The following is a 20440-nucleotide window of genomic DNA, read 5'->3' as shown; positions in this document are numbered from 1 at the left end:
ACGAGTGTCATTACACTCGGTATTGCGGGTTCTGAAATCCAGGGTACCTTCGGAAGGGTGGACTATGCTCAGTTCCATTCCAGGCCTTTGCAAAAACTAATCCTCTCCAGGTGGAACGGGTTTCTTCAATGGATCAATTTTCAGACGATGATGCTCTCTCTGGAGGTGTGTCTGTCTCTATCTGGGTGGCTATGACCATCCCATCTAATCAAGGGTCGCCCCTTTTTGGATCTCGGACTGGGTAATCCTTACAACAGACGCCAGTCTCTGGGGCGCAGTGAACGGTCCACACCCCTTTTGGGGCAGTTGGACGTCTGTCGATTCAACCCTGCCAATCAACTTATTGGAACTTCGAGCTGTCTTCGGGCCCTCTCTCTGGCCTAACACATACTTCACGGTCAAACTGTAAAGGTTCAGTCCGACAATTTCACAATAGTGGCTTACACCTAGGAGACACTCGAAGTTGGGCAGCAATGACAGGAATGTCACACATTCTGACATAGACCAAGGGTCTTCTCCTGGCCAACTCTGCAGTGTTCATTTCGGGAATTTTCCATTGGGAAGCGGACTTTCTCAGCCGTCACGACGTGCAACCCGGGGACTGGTCTCTTCTCCAAGAGAGGTTTCAACTCCTAGTGAGCAGAGGGGGCATCTCAGAGGTGGTCCTCATGGCCTCCTGACTCTACCACACACTGCCGGTGTTAGGGTCCAGAACTAGAGATACCGTCAACCTTCGGTGACACCGTGACCGGACGCCTACCGTCTAGGCCGGCCCTGGTCACGGGTTAGCGCTTTCGGACTCAAACTCACCGCCTGTCACTGACTCCGCCCACTGCACCGTGGGTGTTTACTGAAGCTGCCACCACCAAGCTCCTTTCAGCGGTGCTTGGAACCGCTTTTTACCTACAATCAGGCTCCTACCACCGGCACCTGAAACCGATCTTGCTGCGTATGCGTCGACTAACTGCGGACACACCTCCTGTTTGGTGTCGGCTGTTCCCACCTGATCCCTCGCAATGTACCAGGTCTGCACGGTAGCAGGCAGAGGGCTTGAGTTTCTGAGATGCCTGACTCAACCCAGAACAGTAGGAGAACGGAATAGCGTTTGGCTCAGTTCTTTTGGTCGCAGGGTACAGATGTAATCGAAGTAAAGGCAAAACAGTGTTTATTGCTCAAAGTCTTAAAGAAGACTCATCCCTTCGTATTGAAGGGGAATAATCAGCTTACAAGATGTTACAGCAATTCTTCTCCACAAAGGATTTTCAAAGATGTACAACATACAGGGCTCACAGGCCCTCTTTTTATATCATTCTTACACACAATATCACAGGGGGGTAAATCTGCCCTGTGTTCCTCTCAACCAATCATGCGGTGTCACAAAATATAAATAACCACGTATTAAATTTCAAAGGAGTCATTCTATCTCCTCTTTTCTAATCTACCACCCAAACTTAAACACAAACTGATTTATCTTACATTATAACTGTCTCCTAAAATGTTGATATAACATTTCACAGGAAATGGTAAATGACAATCATCCTTCCCAATGGAAGTATTAATCTGTTTGGCACTCCCAACCATAACACATTCAGGTTTTAGAAAGTGACATCAAAAAGGGGCTTCTTAAAAACAACCAAATTGTCTTTATCAACCTTGCTGGCTATTGCCTTTTCAAAGGAAGTACTGCAAATGAAGGGTTTAGCCATATGACACTATTCCCACCTTCACACAGAAAACTTCCAGTCAAGCCTTTCCTTTCATCAGACCTCCTCCTAGGGAATGACATTAGCATCTAGTTTCTGCAGTCACAAGCTTGTCATGTCTTACACAGGCATATTCAAGAAGTGCATTTTCTCTACAAAATATACCTTTAAAATCATACTTTTTAAATACCTTCACATTTCATGCCTGTGCACAGCATCAGGCTTTGCACCCTGCAGCACTGTAGCCCAGGACCTGCTGTCCTGGCTCAGTGCTGCACATACCAATTTAAATACGTTTTTATTTTTTAAACACTCTGCGCCTAGCGCAGAGTACACATTTACAATGGGCGCCTGACGTCACATGGGGCCTGCCTCCGGCCACAGACACATTGTCAGTGAAGTGGACCTTCCAATTTGTGTGCCTGTTTCCTCCGGTCTCCCTTCTTCCTCGAGTTCTTCAAAAGTTCAGTCAGTGACGGAGGTCCTGCTGGTGGCTCTAGATTGACCCAGACGTCACTGACACTTAGATTTTTGGAGTCTCTTCATCGACACTCCGTTCCTGCTGCCTCAATATCCGGACCTGTTGTCTCAGGGTCTCTGCACTGTCAGTATGGTTCGTATGTGGAATTGCTCAAACTCCCGGGTATTAAGACCCTCCTTCAGGGTGTTTTTTGGATTCTACCTCCCTTTATCCCCCCTAGGGGCTCCTTGGGATTTGGCAGTGGTTCTTTGTGCCCTCCTGGGGCCTCCATTTGAACCACTAGCTTTGATAGCCCTTACGTGGTTTATAGCTTAGACTCTCTTTCTTATGTAGATTGCATCTTCCAGGAGAGTGTCGGAATTGGGAGCGTTCTCACGTGGCTCCCTCTTCTGGATATTTCACCATGACAGGGTTGTGAGTCGTACTTGCCCTGTGTTTCTTCACCATATTATTCAGGAACTTATCGTACCGACATTTCAGTCACCAGTCCTCTCGGCTGGTGTGGCCACATTGACTGTGGTCCGGCCTCTCAGGATTTATGTGGTCCGTACCAGTTCCTTCCGGAAATCAGACTCCTTATTAGTTTCTATGGATTTCAAAGGAAAGGATGGCTGGCCAATAAACAAACATTGGCTAGATTGCTTCGTATGACTATCTCAGGGGCCTACCCGTAGGAAGGCCTTTCTGTTTCGGTTTCTGTTGATGCTTATTCTATTCGGGCTGTGGGCCCCTAGTGGGTGGCTCGCTATGGCGCCTCGGCTGTTCAGCCTTTCAAGGTGGCCACGTGGTCTTCTGTCCAGACCTTTCTAAGGTTGAATGCATTGGATTCCTCTGCCTCTCAGGATGCTTCCTTTGGGCGACGGATTCTTCTCTCAGCACAGGAGCGTCCCCACCCTTACAAGGACTGCTTTGGGACATCCCCAAGGTCAACCCTGTGGACCCCCTATGGACCCTGAAGAAGAAAATGAGAGATATGGTAAGAACTTACCCTTGTTATCTCGCTTTCACGCCCTGATGCACCTGGCTTCATATGGGCTGTGTTAAGCTGCCCACACACATAGTGATATTTTACCCGATTTGGCCAATTTCGGCGATTCGTAGCGACAAATTGTGTAAAATATGCCCAAATCGTGAGTGTCCACTCACGATCACGATGCCAATGCGCATCCCCGCTCGTCGTACATCGCATCTTCAGATCTGCTGTGCTTAATGGATATGACAATCCTGCGCACTGAGCTATCTTGTGATGGTATGGCCAGCGGCTAATTACCCAGTATGCACCCTTCCATATGTATACATACAATTATCAATAATAAGGGTTTAGTGCTTTGCCTAATATGTGGATGTTGTGCTGTTGATTAATGATACAGCGTTCTGGGAGTGATCCTTCTTAGCAAGAATGAAGGAAATCGCACATCTATATGTAATGGTCTAGATCTATTGTAAAGATGGTGTCATACACATAGAAATATAAAACAATATTTTAATTGTTCAAAATAGCACAAAATATGACAATAAATATAACAATTGTGAAATAATAGGCAATTTAAAGAGTGAATGATGGTATGCCAGTGCTTGGTATCATTCACGTGGATTAGGTTTCTAATCCAAGATTTTTGGACTCTGTGTCTAATAGTCACTTCTTAGTATACCAAATCTGTCTGCTTGGTGTGATGCAATGTCCAGTATTGCAGTCTGACAGATATGTGCCTCTAATTAGGAAACACTGGATCAGGTCTGGAGTACAGCGCGGCATCCTGCTTAGCTGTTGGTCAGTAGTGTTCTGGTGAGGTGAAGGGGACTGCTGGATGCAGTCACTGTATGGTTGTCAAAAAAAGGGGGGGGAGGGGAAAGGAAAAACCTTTGCCGGTGCCCGGGTTTAACTTCTTGGGAGCTGGGGTTCTGGTACAGTCACGAGTGTCTCCTGGCTTGCTTCCTGCCCTTCGGACGGGGTCTCCAGTTATGTGTCTGTTCCCAGATACACACCAGGACCTGTACTCGGGGAGGGGGAGGGAGCTAGTTAGGGGGCTGGACAGTGCCTGGAGAGGTGATGTTCCGGTTGGGACTTGATAGAGCCTGTCGCAGGGCACCCCCTCAGTGAGAGACTCACCTCTTAGCTGCACGTCAGACCTGCCGTGCTGTAGGGCAGACTTGCCAATCTAGGACAAAATGCACTGGGTGCACGATAGATCTTAAGTCAGATTTGCCATTTTTTATTCCAAATCGTGTGTAGGACTGCCGGGGGAAGGTTCAGAAATCGCACACATCGTGGGATCGTGTTCAGATCGCTATGTGTGTGGGCACCTTTACTGGTCACCGGTTTCCCGTCTCGATTCACTGTGAGTATGGTTCTTGAGTGTTCCGGTCTTCTCTCTCTCTCTTTCCTCCTCCGGCCTTTGGCTACTTACAAACTGAGGTGCCTCTGTCTTGGGGGCGGAATTATAGGGAGAGTGGACCCAGTGCATCCTGGGAGCTGAAAGCTTTAACTGCGTGGTGCCTGGATTTGGTTCCCAACCTGTACCCCAAGGTCAACCCTGTGGACCCTATGGACTTCGAAGAAAGAGAGATAACAAGGGTAAGTTCTTACATATCTCTCATTTTTTGCCCTAAATTCTTTCTAGTCATATCTGATTTTGCTATTTAAGAATTATTTTTGAATAGGTTGTAGTGGCTATTGGTGTTGATTTAAACAACCTTATATTTAAATATCTAAATTACAACATAAACAAGCGGAGTTAAAGTAGATCTGCTGTCAGCAACTTTGTCACCGCTGTGATTTCTGCCACCTGAAGACGTGAGCTGTTTCTTTCCATCCACTTATCGCCTTGTGTCATTACTTCGATTTAGAATGGATATTTTGTGTGATAGTGGAATATTAGAGATGTATATGACAACCTTTAGCTGGAAATGGCCCTTCTTTTCTGGCTCATAGAGGCCTTGGGCATTTTTTTATTTGGCTGTTGGTCTGGGCAGGGCCGTAACTAGGGGGGTGTGACGTGTGCTGTTGCACAAGGCAGATGCCTCTGAAGGGGGCTAGTAGGGTGTCTGGAACGGCACCCTGCATCCAATATTGCCGCTGCAGCGCCACAGTCTGTGCAACTGCTCGGAGTATCCTCAGGACGATCTGGGAAATGTTTTGCTTCCCAGTTCTGGCAGCCTCGGCCAGCGGATGTGCAATGGACAGCTGTAGTTTACTCATGGAGCACAGCAAGTCTCCTTCTGCCAATATATGTAATATTCTCACAGTCATTAAATTATATTGATGTCTGCCCAAAAGATAACATGCAGTTAATCAGTTTAGTTATGATGTCTGCTCCTACATGTTAAATGTATAGTTGTGTGTAGGTGACAAGTAAACTTTAAATTAGGCATGTCATATCTTGTCATAGGGATTCTATTTTGAAACAAACTTGGCACAAAACGGCTTGTACACACAGTGATCTAAGTATTATAGGAGTTGGAGCATGTGCAGGGAAAAGATCACTTGGTTATTATGATTACTTTCCCGCAGACATGCAATATGATTTTTCAAGTACTCTAATGGGCACTTCCTATGATCAAAGTTGGACAGTGACATTTCTGAATAAGCTTTTGATTCAATCACATTATTTAATATCCTTAAATAATCATTTAAAGCGCACCTGTCATCCACTCACAGTGAAGACACTCACTTTGTGGGCCGTACCAGTGTTCATGAGAATGCAGTGCATTAATTCATTAGGAACCCATCCCATCCATGAATATTTTGCTGTGAAGTGCCTCAGTAATCTGCCACTGCCCCCTAATAGATTGATTGCCTGCACTCTCAGAAATATTGATTTAGTCTACAAGTTGGCTCGCTTTTCTGCATGTAATGTAAAAAAAAATATATATTCTTTATCTGATTTTTCTTATAAAACGTCAACTGGTGTAAGAAAATCCTTGTGCTTATAATAATTTTGTTGTGAAGAGGCATTATGTAAACATTAATACACAGGCACAAATATGGACAGATAGTATAAATTACCTTATATACTTGCATTTCAAAAGGGCAAAACAATAGTCAGAGAGTATCCTAGTGTTAAGTAGGCAGGACTGGCTCTAGGGCTACTTGCACCCAATGAAAGATTTTTTGCAGCGCCCCCTTTGAATTTGACAGCCCAGCTGCCGCCTCTCTCCCTCTGAGCGCATACCATTACCGCTGGGATGGGTAGAGTGGGCGGGGTTCTTCGTTGCCAGACAACTCCTCCACTGCGAGTAGCAGTACAGGTCTCTCCCTGCAGACTTCCTGTTTGCGGCCGGTGTACTTGGCGAATTCCGCCCTGTGCGGTGGCGTGCTTGAAAAGCCCTTGAGGTGCCCCTTTAAGTAGTGATAAGTTACAGTATATGGTGGCAAAAGACACAACTAACACTGACCTATCTAACCAAGTTTCAGTGTGACTATGTATATGTAAATGAATGGTTGGGGTATTGTGGATAAAGCTACTGTGCAAGTGTTCCTACCCGCAAGGTAAGGTTGATTTGCAAGATTTTGAGTTACATTATTAATAAATTACATTTAGTACCCTAACTTGTAAATATATCTTTTTCTTTTAGCACAATTTAAACTTTGTATTTATTTATCATTTGAACTAAATTCTGTCATAAAGTAACATAAAAAAACTTCTATTTAACAGATGCAGTTATTAAAAAAAAAAGAAGAAATTTGGATCTTCCACCCCCACTTCCCAAATACATTGATACCACCCGAATCTGTGAATCTCCCAGAACCTGTATCAGAGCCAACATTTGTAATAGCATTTACAAGTGAAATATTACATAAAATGAGATAAATTAAAGATTCCAATTTGTTAGCGATACTGTAACTGTACAGGTGCCTATATTCATCTGTCAACTGATAAAGAATTTCCTTTTAATGACTCAGATTTGTACATGTCACTGAGCAACAACCACACTTGGGTATTTAAACCTCAATGATTTAGCTTTTATTGCTAAACTGAATAATAAATACTAGAAAAAGTGCTGTTTCTTTTTCAGGTTCATGTTAATCTTGACAAGTATGAATATATCCGTTACTGGGCTCTGGGACAGAGAGTGGGACCACTAGCTTTACTGATGACCCCAAAGCCTCAGGATTCTCTGTTTACCCGTGCTCCTCGCACCCCACAAGAAAGGCAAGACATATTTCTGGGTGCTCACCTTGTACAATGTAATTATAGTAAATTGCCATACCTTATAATCCCAATAGAATGTATATTATGATTGTGAGTTATATTCTTTATGTAATGTGTGAAGTGTGTGTTATCCATGTTACAAAAACAAACATTTTGTTTAGATAAACTGGGGAGTAAACAGTTTTTACGTGGGTGTTGCAGATCCTCAGCTTACTCTGGGAAGTCTATTTTTGTATTACATGTCCTGCTCATTGAATCCTGTCATTCTTTAGAGAAGTACGTACTAGCATACCATAGCACACCAGACTCTAGACCAGTGTAATGAATATATTTTAGGACCCAAGTAGTGGTAACTTTGTGGTCACTCCACTTGTCTCAGTATAATGGACCAGGTAAGATCCCTTTAAAAATGGAATCAATTAATTAATAATCACCGACACTGTTTTAATTTTTGTAATTAAATATAACCCTCTCCGAACTCTCATTTAAAATTAAATTAAATGTCACCCCCCCCGCCCCAGGTAATGTGGGGGGTAGTGTAAGCACACTAGTACACCATGCCCAAACTAGGCACTTGTGATAGGCTGGCTACTTCTTTCATCCACATCAATGGAATTTACCTGATTCTCAATTGACAAAAATATATGGTTTCTACATGCAGCACACATCTCCATTGACGTGATTGGGCCATTGGAATGAATTGGGAAAGCTTCAATAGTTATAAATTCATCTTATTTATTTATGTTGTTATTATTTTTTTTTCTTTTAAATCCCCCACAATTAGTTTGGGTTTTTTTTGTGAAAAACAAAAGTTGTTAGACAATGAATTCACAACTTATCTATTTTCATGTCATTCTTTATTTTTTTTATTTTTCATTTATAACTTTGTCTAACAGTTCATTATTTTGACTAAACAGGCGATACTTCAAGCGTGTTTTAGTGGCAGCTCGCCCAAAGAACTCCCATATGGTGTTAAAATGCTTTAAGGACATCCCCCTGGAGGGGCTGGAGCAGCTGCTTCCTGTGGTAAAGGTCCGAACTTCCAGCTTTGATCGTACCTTACTGAACACAATGTTGTTGGTCAGTGGAAGCATAGTGTTTGTCAATGTGGGAATGGTGGTTCTTACCGATCTGAAGATTGGGACTTCCTTCCTCCTCTTTTTATTTGCTGGATTCATGACGTTCCGAACTTGGCAGGTAATTCTCCTAACTAGTATTTATGAAATATGTTCCACAAAATTACCTCTCTTCCGTATATAATCTAAATTCCTGCAAGTTTCTTCCTTTAAGATCAAAAAGAGGATATTCTTATCCCTGTAGGTGCATCATAAAAAAAATAATGTATTATTGATTAATGGATGCACATGCATATTCTAGTTTTCTGTGCATGGTAAGTTAAAACCCTCCTGCTTGCTGTAGACATGGTCCTATTTCATTGTATAAAATTAGATGTCTTATTATAAAGTCTACTGTATATATTTTAGGGAGAAATCCAGGTGTTTTCATTGGGGTCCAGGTTCTCTTTTCTTTTTTTTTAAAAAGCCCCCAGTGGATAATAGCCGCCCTACAGTATTTAAGAAGGATCGCAGCAGTGATTGTATCAATCCTTTTATCACTATCGCCATCTCAGGATGATGATGATAGGGGCAGGAAGTGGAAAATATATTTATTTGATTTAAAAAAAAAAAAAAACATGTTGATTATTACTTTATTTTTTATTGACATAGACCAAACAACAAACATGACTTAAATGCAGTATTGGTTACAGATTTAGTGGAAAACATCCAAAATATACACAAAAAATGTGCTGCACAAATATAAAAAAAAATATTATATTTTCAACCTGTGTCAATACATCATTAATTACAGGTTTGGCAAAAGTATGTACAAGTTATTAGTGGTCTGTGTCTTCTCAAATGCAGGAGGGTTGGCAATGTAAAAGTTATCATAAAAGTCAAACACAGTACTTTTCTATAGAAAATAATTTTCTAGGAAGAAAAAATGTAAATGTAAACATACCCATCATCTGATTGCCATACTGTATCTACAGATGTGTCCTTACATATCTTTGCTGCGCCAAAACGCCCACTTGCGTCCCGTGAGACTCTGCTAGCGCCATCTTTTTTTGCCGACAATGCATCTAAATCGCAAATATGATACGACCAGGGCGCACAAGCAGACTACTGATTGATTTGCGCAACTGCCTATATCTGTGTGCGACCGAGTCCCTGAATCTGTATACGAAGTGCTGCAATGTAGAGGCCGCAGCTTTTTTCATTCCAAGTTACTTTGTGCTTCATATACAGACTCAGGTGCACACAGATATTCCAGTGTCACATATCAAATTAATCAGCACAGTCTGCTCGTTCATCCTAGTCACATCACAGTGCTATTTAGATGCATTTCCAGTGAAAAAGACGCCCAAAGGTGGCAGAATTGCACGGTACCTTGCGGCTTACTCACGCCAGGCAAGTCGCATTGCATGACATATTGAGGCTAGATGTATGAGGACACCTGTATTGGAGAAATGGATTGTTCTGGCGCTTCTTGGATGTCGGTGTGTAATTGAATCGTTTCATATATAGAAGAAAATAAAATGAAAAATATAGTACATACTGTCATAAATCATGGCACTTTATAGATAGAGATCTGAGATTATATACAGGCGTTGGACATTTCTTTCACAAATGTCCTTCCGTGGTTGCAAACCAAAACAGGTGAAGATCATCCGAGCTGTAGGTACACACAAATTTTTTTTTTTTTAATACAAAGGAATACACTATAATGCAAGCAGATAAAAAAAGAGATCAAATGAGAGTGAACATAAAATACACAGAACATCCATCTGCTTCCTCAGGCTGGTATATTTGTATCTATGCTTAGTAGCAACTTTCTGTTGGCTTTTGTTATGATATGTTGACCTCTGTCTGTGTTCTAGGTGTTTTCTCAGAGGAGGAAAGCTCATTCCTTGGAACTGGCTCACATGTTATATTACAGAAGCACTTCCAACAACTCTGAGCTCCTTGGTGCTCTGACTTTAAGGGCCCAAGAAGAACATGCTAAAGAGGTCATCTTGGTGCACAGCTTTCTAAAGCAACTCAACATCCCAAGTGACGGAGAGAAAATAGGTGCATGTATAACCATATAACTAAGGCTAACTCCTAACTTAGTGTGGATGGATATATATATATCCATATATATGGACACACACACACACACACACACACACACACACACACACACACACACACAGAGTACTGTGCAAAGGTTTTAGGCAGGTGTGGAAAAATGCTGCAAGGTAAGAATGCTTTCAAAAAATAGAAATGTTAATAGTTTATTTTTATCATTTAACAAAATGCAAAGTGAATGAACAGAAGATAAATCCAATATATGGTGTGACCACCCTTTTCCTACAAAACAGCATCAATTATTCTAGGTACACTTGCACAGTTTTTGAAGGAACCTGGCAGGGAAGTTATTCCAAACATCTTGGAGAACTAACCACAGATCTTGTAGGCTTGCTCAAATCCTTCTGTCTCTTCATGTAATTCCAGACAGACTCAATGACGTTGAGATCAGGGCTCTGTGGGAGCCATATCATCACTTCCAATACTCCTTGTTGATGTTGTTTACGCTGAAGATAGTTCTTAATGACATTGGATGTATGTTTGGGGACGCCTGTATTTCTCAGCATTGAGGACACCATTAATCCTGACCAAATCCCCAACTCCATTTGCTGAAATGCAGCCCCAAACTTGTAAGGAACCTCCACCATGCTTCACTATTGCCTGCAGCACTCATTATTGTACCGCTCTCCAGCCCTTCGGCGAACAAACTGCCTTCTGTTACAGCCAAATATTTAAAATTTTTACTTATCAGTCCAGAGAACTTGCTGCCATTTTTCTACACCCCAGTTCCTATGTTTTTGTGCATAATTGAGTCGCTTGGCCTTGTTTCCACGTCAAAGGTATGGCTTTTTGACCACAATTCTTCAATGAAGACCACTCCTGGCCAGACTTCTCCAAACAGTAATTGGGTGAACCTGGGTCCCACTGGTTTCTGCCAGTTATGAGCTGATGTCCCTGCTGGACATCTTACGATTTCGAAGGGAAGCATGATGTGTCTTTCATCTGATCCATTAAGTTTCCTTGGCCAACCACTGCGTCTACGGTCCTCAATGTTGCTCTTTCTTTGTGCTTCTTCAAAAGAGCTTGAACAGCACATCTTGAAACCCTAGTCTGCTTTGAAATCTTTGCCTGGGAGAGACCTTAGTGATGCAGTATAGCTACCTTGTGTCTTGTTGCTGCGCTCAGTCTTGTCATGGTGTACGAACTGTGACATGAAACTGTCTTCCACAACCTCAGCTTTGTAGCAGAGTTTGGATGTTTCTCACCCAGTTTTAAGCCTCCTGCACTGCTGTTTCTGTTTCAGTTAATGACTGTATTTCAACCTACATATCAATAATGATCATTATCACCTGTTTGATATAATTGGTTAATTATACACGTGACTTTAATTCTACAAAATCCCTGACAGTGTGCAAGTGTACCTAAAATAATTGATGCTGTTTTGAAGGGAAAAGGTGGTCACGCCAAGTATTGATTTGATTTAGATTTCTCTTCTGTTCATTTGCTTAGCATTTTGTTAATTGATAAAAAATAACTATTAACACTTCTATTTTTCAAAGTTTTCTTACTTTGCAGCATTTTTTCCACACCTGCCTAAAACTGGTGTGTGTGTGTGTGTGTGTGTGTGTGTGTGTGTGTGTGTGTGTATGCATGTATATATATATCTATATATCCAACAAATCTACACACAATTGCTTCATCAGAAATATGCAGGAACTATAAGTTGAGCATCCTAACCATGTCTGTAGATGGGTTTCACTGCTGTCTAATTTGGCACAACAATTACAAAGCATAGTTTCCTGCTATCCCAGAAATGTGTGCCAAATTAAGGAGACACCTTTCAGGCTTCTGAGAGAAGGCAATCCTCAGACAGTGTCACCTACCTGCCTGCAGCATTGTATAATCAAGCTTTCATCATTGAAAACCAAATGTGCACGGGTGTGATGACATAATCAGTGCCCATTTGATGATGGAAATAGTCATTAAGTTATGCGCACCTCTTTTCACACTCCTATGCTTTCTCTGTTGAACTTCATAAGCCTTTCAGTTGCATCTTCCAATACACTCCAGGGAATCATTACCTGTTTTCATATTCTGCAGTAGTCCCCGAATGCTCTCATCTTCCGGCAACCGCCAGGCTCAATGACCGTGCCAGCCCCTCTCCTTCCTCCCCAGCCACAGTAAACAGGCAATCGCCCAGCCGAGGCTGCAGCCAGATCCCTAGGCTCACAATGCTCAAGGCAGCCGTGGCCGCCAGGCCGGTTACACTAACTCATACTGTGATCATCATCTCCCTGCAGCCGCACCCCCCTCAGTGTCACCCCTCCCTTCTCCCCGGCAGCTGCAGCAGCGATGAGCGATCCAATGTGTGTGTGTGTGTATGTATATAGCTGTATGTATGTATGATTATACATATATATATATATATATATATATATATTTTAGTAAAAATAAACACAGCAAAGTTGTTTGTTTTTTTTAAACTGTATAAAACCATTTTATTCAAAATATCTCTCCAAAATTAATTATTTTTATCAAATTATGCAAATGATAGATGTGTAGACTTGGTTAAGTATAATTTTATTGATCAGTCTGCATATTTGTCTAAGAAAAAGGTTAAAAAGCTATTATTTACATAAATTGGTCATTTTTAAAATCGATAATTTTGGGGGCATTTTTGGAAACAATATTAGCCAGTTCAGTGGTTAGTGGAACAGTTATTATTTCCAAAATGTGGCCAAATGGAAATATTCACTGAATTTGATATTTATTAGCGCTAACCATTCTATTTGTTTCATTTGTTTCCTTTGTTGTTTTTTGTCCACCTAGACCGTGAAACAACTCTGCAGGTGAAAAAACAGGTTGAGTCCTGGCTACAAGAGAAAGCTGGTTTGGAGATAACGTTCTCTGCCGAAAGAGCGCTTCAGAATCTCAACAATTTCATCAGAACACAAGAAAAAAGAGGCACTCCCAAAGAATATACTTTACAGACTCACAACTGAAGAGCAATATAAGTGGACTGATATGTTAGTCAGAGTAATGCAAATTAAGCTACACTCCCTGCGTCTGGGCGAGTGAGAGTATTCTTTTATGGTGTGTGTGTGTGTGTGTGTCATGCAACAGCTTACTCCATCTTGGCAAAGGAACATGTTACTACTGTATTTGGATGAATGTCTTGTGCTTGAGAATGTATGTAAATATGCTGCAGGGTTTTATATGCATTTTGGGAAGTTTAAGTTATTTATTGGCTGCTTCATGTATTTATCCATATATGACAAGTTGTACCACCACTGCAAGACAGACAAGTAATTTCAACTCCTTTATATAGTAAGTGATGGTTATTTGGTTTCACTAAAGTGTAGACAAATACTGTTATGTAATGGTGCAGCAAGGAGTTCATGAGTTTTGTGCAATAAACACTATGGAACAGCTCCATGAAAATCTTTCATACCTATGATCATGTGTAAAACTTGCAAATGACAACCTCAAATAAAAAAAATATTGAACCTAAAAACATTGTGAGTAGTGCTGTTCTTCTCATCTGTTTGCCTAGTACATATACCCTGACTTAAATAATTTCTTGAGTCTAAAAAGTAGTCAGGTGTGACGAAACACATAGGGGTATATTTACTATAGGGAGTTTTTAGAAATGGAGTTGTTCCCCATAGCAACCATTCAGATCCTACTTAACATTTAACTAGCACAATAAACCGGAAAAAGTGTGGAAATGGGCGATATCTCTTATAACACATGAGGAGTACTTTTGAGATGAAAAAATAAACACATCTCAAAACGTGTATTGAATACCTGCGCACTGGACTTGTATCGTAAAAATAAAGTTGTTTGGAAGTGCTGCTGGTAAAGAAAGAGAGAGTTTGCCTTTCCTCTCGTGATAAATAGATAAAGAACAGGAAGTACTTTACCGCGCTCACCCTTGGTGAATGGTATATGTCTGGTGTATATATGCACGATAAATCACTGTCTAGGTATACTTCAAAAAAAGCATAGTGATGTTCAATCCTTTACTATTTCATCATAAATAAAATGTATATTACACAAATCAATATCTCCTCAAATCTAATAAACAATGTCAGTACGAGCATGAAAAAACAGTCAGTAAAATATGTGGATATATAATAACACCAGAATAAAGAAAGGAAAAAAGGGGGGCAGTATGCTGATTACAATGGAATAGTATACATAGGTGGCTACAGTAGGTAGCCACTTATCCTTGGTTAGTCTTCGGATGGTTGGACTAAATGAGTCAGGTAATGAAGTGTCCAAATGTCCTTGGAGTATCTGTAAGAGTAGATATAGGTTCAGGAACAAAGTCTAATTGGCTTGTTGCAGCAGCGTCCCACTGATATTGATAGGTGATGGGTCTGATGGACGATCAGGGTGGTGCAGGACCGGTGTACTGCTGGTGGATAAGATGAACTTGCACAGTGCTAAATCGGGAGTTTCCAGACTGTGTTGCCTTGCCTGACTGCCAGGTACTCGAATCCGTCTTATGAAGGGATGTGCCCGGGGCCTGGCGGTCGCAGAAGTGCTTCTCTCTGGGGAGGGGGAGTCACTGGTTCGGGCTTGGAAAAAACCTGTCACCAGGTGCCCCTGCCGCTACGGAGACTTACCTGATAGTTCCTGCGCTGTCTGCCTCTCAGTACCAGGGTCCTGTCACACTGCTGGCTGCGGCGTCTCTTTCCTCCGTCTGCTTCCTGGTTGATCCAGTCACTTGACTCCTGTGGAGCTGGCCCTCGTCTCTGCCTTGGTCTCTCTTGTTGGTAGGATAAAATTAGAAGAGTATTGATGTGTCCCAACACGTTTCAGCTTGTTTAGCCTTCTTCTGGGGTTGTGAATACTGTTTGCTTGTTCAGATGGGTTTATATAAGCCTTTTCGCAATGTTCTTGTTGGGTGTCCATAATTAGTTGATTGATCAGGTTCTCTATTTTTGCTGTGCTCTTATCTTGTAGTGGCCATTTTCTTGAAGTTCCAGTATATTATAGGGTAACCCGCATATGCAGGGTTAATCGGCCATTTTGGGTTGGCCTCAGATGATCTTAAAGGTGAAGATACATATATGAGATGTGGAATATAAGGTGATCTGATACACTCTGTCACTGGATGATTATTTTTGCTGACATATTAGCCAATTGCTATATGGTTAATGGGTGTGCTTTACCTTGTGTATACATTGATAGTGAACAGTTATTGTTGTTGCTTGAATTTATGTGAATATCCTCATTTCTATTAATGCCTGCATGTATAGTTCCACCCTCCCAAATTGACAGTAGGGGGTTGTTTATCTGTAAAGGAACAAAAGTGGTTAGTGGTAATCATAAATGATAGGGTGATGGTGGATTGGGTGGGATAGATTGTCTATTTGTTTAATTGTGACATATGATGGACCTGATCTCGTTGTCTAGATTCAATCCTTTTGGAGCCAGTGTATCTAGTTGGATTATGCATTTGAGTTCTTCTTTATTAATGAGATGAGTGTAATCTCCTCCTCTCCATCTTTTTACTTCTTTTATGCCAATAAATTTTAAATTTGCTGGGTTGCAGTCATGATGATCTTTGCAATGAGATGATAAGGGGTGGTCTTCAGTACCCGTTTGGATATTTCGTATATGCTCCCCCATTCTTGTTTTTAGGGGTCGAATGTTTCTGCCTATGTATAATTTGGGACATGAGCATAGTAATGCGTATACCACGCCTTTTGAATTACAAGTAATTCTATCTTTCATTTTGAAAATGACATTGTTAGTAGGAGACGTGATCTCTGTGGTGGGTTCGGTGTTTCTGTATCCGGTGATTTTGCATGCTTTACACATCCCACAATGGAAGAATCCACTCCTTAGTGTACTGAATGGTAGTGTTGACTGTATCTTGGTAGTCGGAGGGATATGGTATTTTGATGTCTGGGGCCTTCCTGAATGTAATTGTGGGTTTTTGTGGGAGGATATTTGCCAGAGTGTCATCTTGAAAGAGAATGTGCCAGTGTTTGTGTATGATGCGTCATATTTGATTGGCTTGCTGATTGTACTGGGTTATGAAATTGATGGATGTTATCATATTGATCTTTATTAGATTTGGATTTGGATTCTAATAGTGTTATCCTCTCTGATTCCCTCACGTCTTTCTTAGCTGTCTTAATTTTTGTAGGATCGTATTTTTTTTTAAATGAATTTGTTCTGCAAAAGGTCACTTTGTATGTCATAATCTCTCACTTTCTTGCAGTTCCGTCTGAGGGGGTCATTCAGACCCGCTCGCGAGCGCAGGATGCTCGCAAGCGGGTCGATGTTACCCCAATGCGCATGCGCACGACGGAGGGAGCTCCGTCATGCGTATGCGCGAGACCCGGACATGCGCATGACGGAGGGAGCTCCGTCATGCGCGAGACCCGGCCGCGACAGCCAAGCTGTCGCTCCGGGTCTCGCACCAAAGGGGGCGTGCTATTGATGGTGACTGACAGCATGCCCCCTATGGTGGGCGTGCAGGGGGCGTGGCTGCCAGACGGAGGCGTTCCCATGGGAACGCCTACTGTCTGGGTCCGGCCCCACTGACATCACTAGTGATGTCAGTGGGAGTGATTTTGGCTCTGATAGAGCCATAATCACTCCAGGGCTTGCGGTCACCGAGACCCTACCACAGGGTCTCGTCGCAAGCCCGATGGTCGCGATGGTCTTGACCATCGCGACCATCTTTTTGGCCGCTCGCATATGCTGTGGGTGGTCACCCACAGCTATGCGAGCGGCCAGGAGGCCGCTCCATTTTTAGGTAGGAGGTCACTGATTCAGAGCGAGCGCTCTAGTCAGAGCGTCCGGCTCTGAATCAGGCCCTCAGTCTTTTAAATTGTCCTAGTGGTACATTATCTAACCGTTTGGGGTGGTGTCTGCTTGATGCTAAGATGAAACTGTTTACATCTACTTTTTTATGGAAAGTGTTGGTCTGTATGCATCAGTCTTCAATGAAAATATTAAGATCCAAAAATTCAACCTTGTCTTTGCTATAGTTGGATGTGAATACTAAATTGTTACTGTTATTGTTGATATAAATAAGGAACTGTTTGAGGGAATCCTCTTCGCCGTTCCAGATGAAGAACACGTCATAAATGAAATGCACCCAGAGGACGAGATTTGCGCCAAGCTTGCTATGGGCCCAGATGTTGTTGTCCTCCCATGTACTCATAAACAAATAGACATAATCTATCCCACCCAATCCACCATCACCCTATCATTTATGATTACCACTAACCACTTTTGTTCCTATAATGATCCACAACCCCCCACTGTCAATTTGGGAGGGTGGAACTATACATGCAGGCATTAATAGAAATGAGGATATTAACATAAATTCAAGCAACAACAATAACTGTTCACTGTCAATATATACACAAGGTAAAACATACCCATTAACCATATAGCAATCGGCTATGTCAGCAAAAATAATCATCCAGTGACATAGAGTGTATCAGATCACCTTTTATTCCACCGTAATACCACATCTCTTATATATTTATCTTCACCTTAAAGATCGACTGAGGCCAACCCAAAATGGCGGATTAAACCTGCATATGCGGGTTACCCTATAATATACTGTAACTTCAAGAAAATGGCCACTGCAAGATAAGAGCACAGCAAAAATAGAGAACCTGATCAATCAACTAATTATGGACACCCAACAAGAACATTGAAAAAAGGCTTATATAAACCCATCTGAACAAGCAAACAGTATTCACAACCCCAGAAGAAGGCTAAACAAGCTGAAACGCATTGGGACACATCACTATTCTAATTTTATCCTACCAACAAGAGAGACCAAGGCAGAGACGAGGGCCAGCTCCACAGGAGTCATGTGACCGGAACAACCAGGAAGCAGACGGAGGAAAGAGACGCCGCAGCCAGCAGTGTGACAGGACACTGGTACGGAGAGACAGACAGCGCAGGAACTATCAGGTAAGTCTATGTAGCGGCAGGAGCACTCGGTGTTAGGTTTTTTTTTTCCAAGCCCAAACCAGTGACTCCCCCTCCCCAGACAGTAGCAACTCTGCGACCGCCAGGCCCCGGGCACGTCCCTTCATAAGACGGACTTGAGTACCTGGCAGTCAGGCAAGGCAACACAGTCTGGAAACCCCCACTGCTGGTGGATAAGTTCATCTTATCCACCAGCAGTACATCGGTCCTGCACCACCCTGATCGTCCATCAGACCTATCACCTATCAATATCAGTGGGACGCTGCTGCAACAAGCCAATTAGACTTTGTTCCTGAACGTATATCTACTCTAACAGATACTCCAAGGACATTTGGACACTTCATTGCCTGACTCATTTAGTCCATCCATCCGAGGACTAACCAAAGATAAGTGGCTACCTACTGTAACCACCAAATTATACTATTCCATTGTAATCAGCATACTGCCCCCCTTTTTTCCTTTCTTTATTCTGGTGTTATTATATATCCACATATTTTACTGACTATTTTTTCATGCTCGTACTGACATTGTTTATTAGATATGAGGAGATATTGATTTGTATTTGTGTAATATACATTTTATTTTTGATGAAATAGTAAAGGATTGAACATCACTATGCTTTTATTGATGTATACCTAGACAGTGATTTATCATGCATAGAGACTGGTATATATACACCAGACATACACCATTCACCAAAGGTGAGCGCGGTAAAGTACTTCCTGTTCTTTATCTATTAATCTCAAAACGTGTAACTAACACCTTCTAGAGGGTAAAAGCTAGAATCTGGTTGCTATGGGCAACATCTCCCCTTCTAGAAACTCTCACTATAGAAAATATACCCCATAGTGTACACTTAATATATATTATGTATACGCAAATAACATATATGTGTGTATATATATATATATATATATATATATATATATATAGTGACACAGTTAGGTTAGGGGGTCCCTCTCCTGGGTAGAAGACTCCTTCCTTACACACACACACACAGCAGCAGGGAAGCAGCACACCAGTCTGGATGCAAGTACAAGCTGGTCGGCGCCAGTCTTTATTGTACAATGTCAGAAACATAAAGAAAACATAAATATAAATCCTAGCCCTGTCTGGGCACTAACTTCAAAGGTAGTTCCCTCACTACCAGAACCTGGCAGGGCCTAATGCCCTCGCCAGCAACAAAAGCACAGCACAACACTCACAGTTAGGTATCCAAGTGTCTCTGAGCAAACTCCCTGTCTGCTCTCCCAGGTGGGACAATCAGCCCTAAACACACTAGGCTTATATTGGCCACTCTCAGGTGAAAAACTAACAAGCCTGTTACCAGGCTGCGAGAACCAAAACCCGGAGTGGCCGTGGGTGGAGCCCTCCCTCTCCTCTCACCCACAACCCCCAGGTCCCAAACCGGCTTTTCAAAAAGCCGAAACTCAAGCCTGCTACACTGCAGACTTTCTCCTGGGGGTTTAAAACACAAAAGACAGGAATCTGGGACAAATGTACCTGCCACAGACCACTTTACCAGTGATCTTATCACATATCCCCCCCCTTTGTTTCGACCTGTGGGGTGGAACAACTGAAGCCCCCAAACAATGAACGCGTGACAATGCGTCAGCATTGGCCAGCTGGCTTCCTGGCCTGTGTTCCACTGAAAATGTAAAAGTTTGTAACGCCAAGAACCATCTTGTAATTCTCGCATTACTGTCCTTATTTTCAGACATCCACTTCAGAGGGGCATGGTCAGTGATCAATTTGAACTTTCTTCCGACCAAGTAGTACCTGAGAGCCTCTAACGCCCACTTTATGGCCAACGCCTCCTCCACTGTGGCATAGTTTCTCTCATGTACATTCAACTTTCTGCTAAGATAGAAAATAGGGTGTTCCTCACCCTCCTTGTTCTGGGACAGGACCGCTCCTATACCTACTTCTGATGCATCGGTTTGTACTATGAATTCCCTTTCAAAATTAGGAGTCATCAAGACTGGTTGGGAACACAACGCT

At 42.3% G+C, this 20440-nt stretch overlaps 1 protein-coding gene across 3 annotated transcripts in view; it reads left to right on the top strand.

Annotated features, from left to right (window-relative positions):
- The window catches only part of TMEM143 (transmembrane protein 143), a 36291-nt gene extending 22312 nt beyond the window's left edge, over positions 1-13979 (top strand). For all 3 annotated transcript variants that reach the window (XM_088459533.1, XM_088459542.1, XM_088459526.1), the window contains exons 5-8: positions 7201-7337; positions 8255-8534; positions 10276-10465; positions 13295-13979. In XM_088459533.1, the coding sequence (XP_088315659.1) occupies positions 7201-7337; positions 8255-8534; positions 10276-10465; positions 13295-13467 (780 nt within the window). In that variant the 3' untranslated portion in view covers positions 13468-13979. The remainder of the gene's footprint in view (positions 1-7200; positions 7338-8254; positions 8535-10275; positions 10466-13294) is intronic.
- The last annotated feature ends 6461 nt before the right edge of the window (positions 13980-20440 follow it).

This window comes from Taudactylus pleione, unplaced genomic scaffold, assembly GCF_031769625.1.
Source record: "Taudactylus pleione unplaced genomic scaffold, aTauple2 ptg000041l, whole genome shotgun sequence".
Taxonomy (NCBI): Eukaryota; Metazoa; Chordata; class Amphibia; order Anura; family Myobatrachidae; genus Taudactylus; species Taudactylus pleione.
The sequence above is the reverse complement of the archived record's forward strand: the minus strand, read 5'-3'. Positions and strand labels throughout refer to the sequence as shown.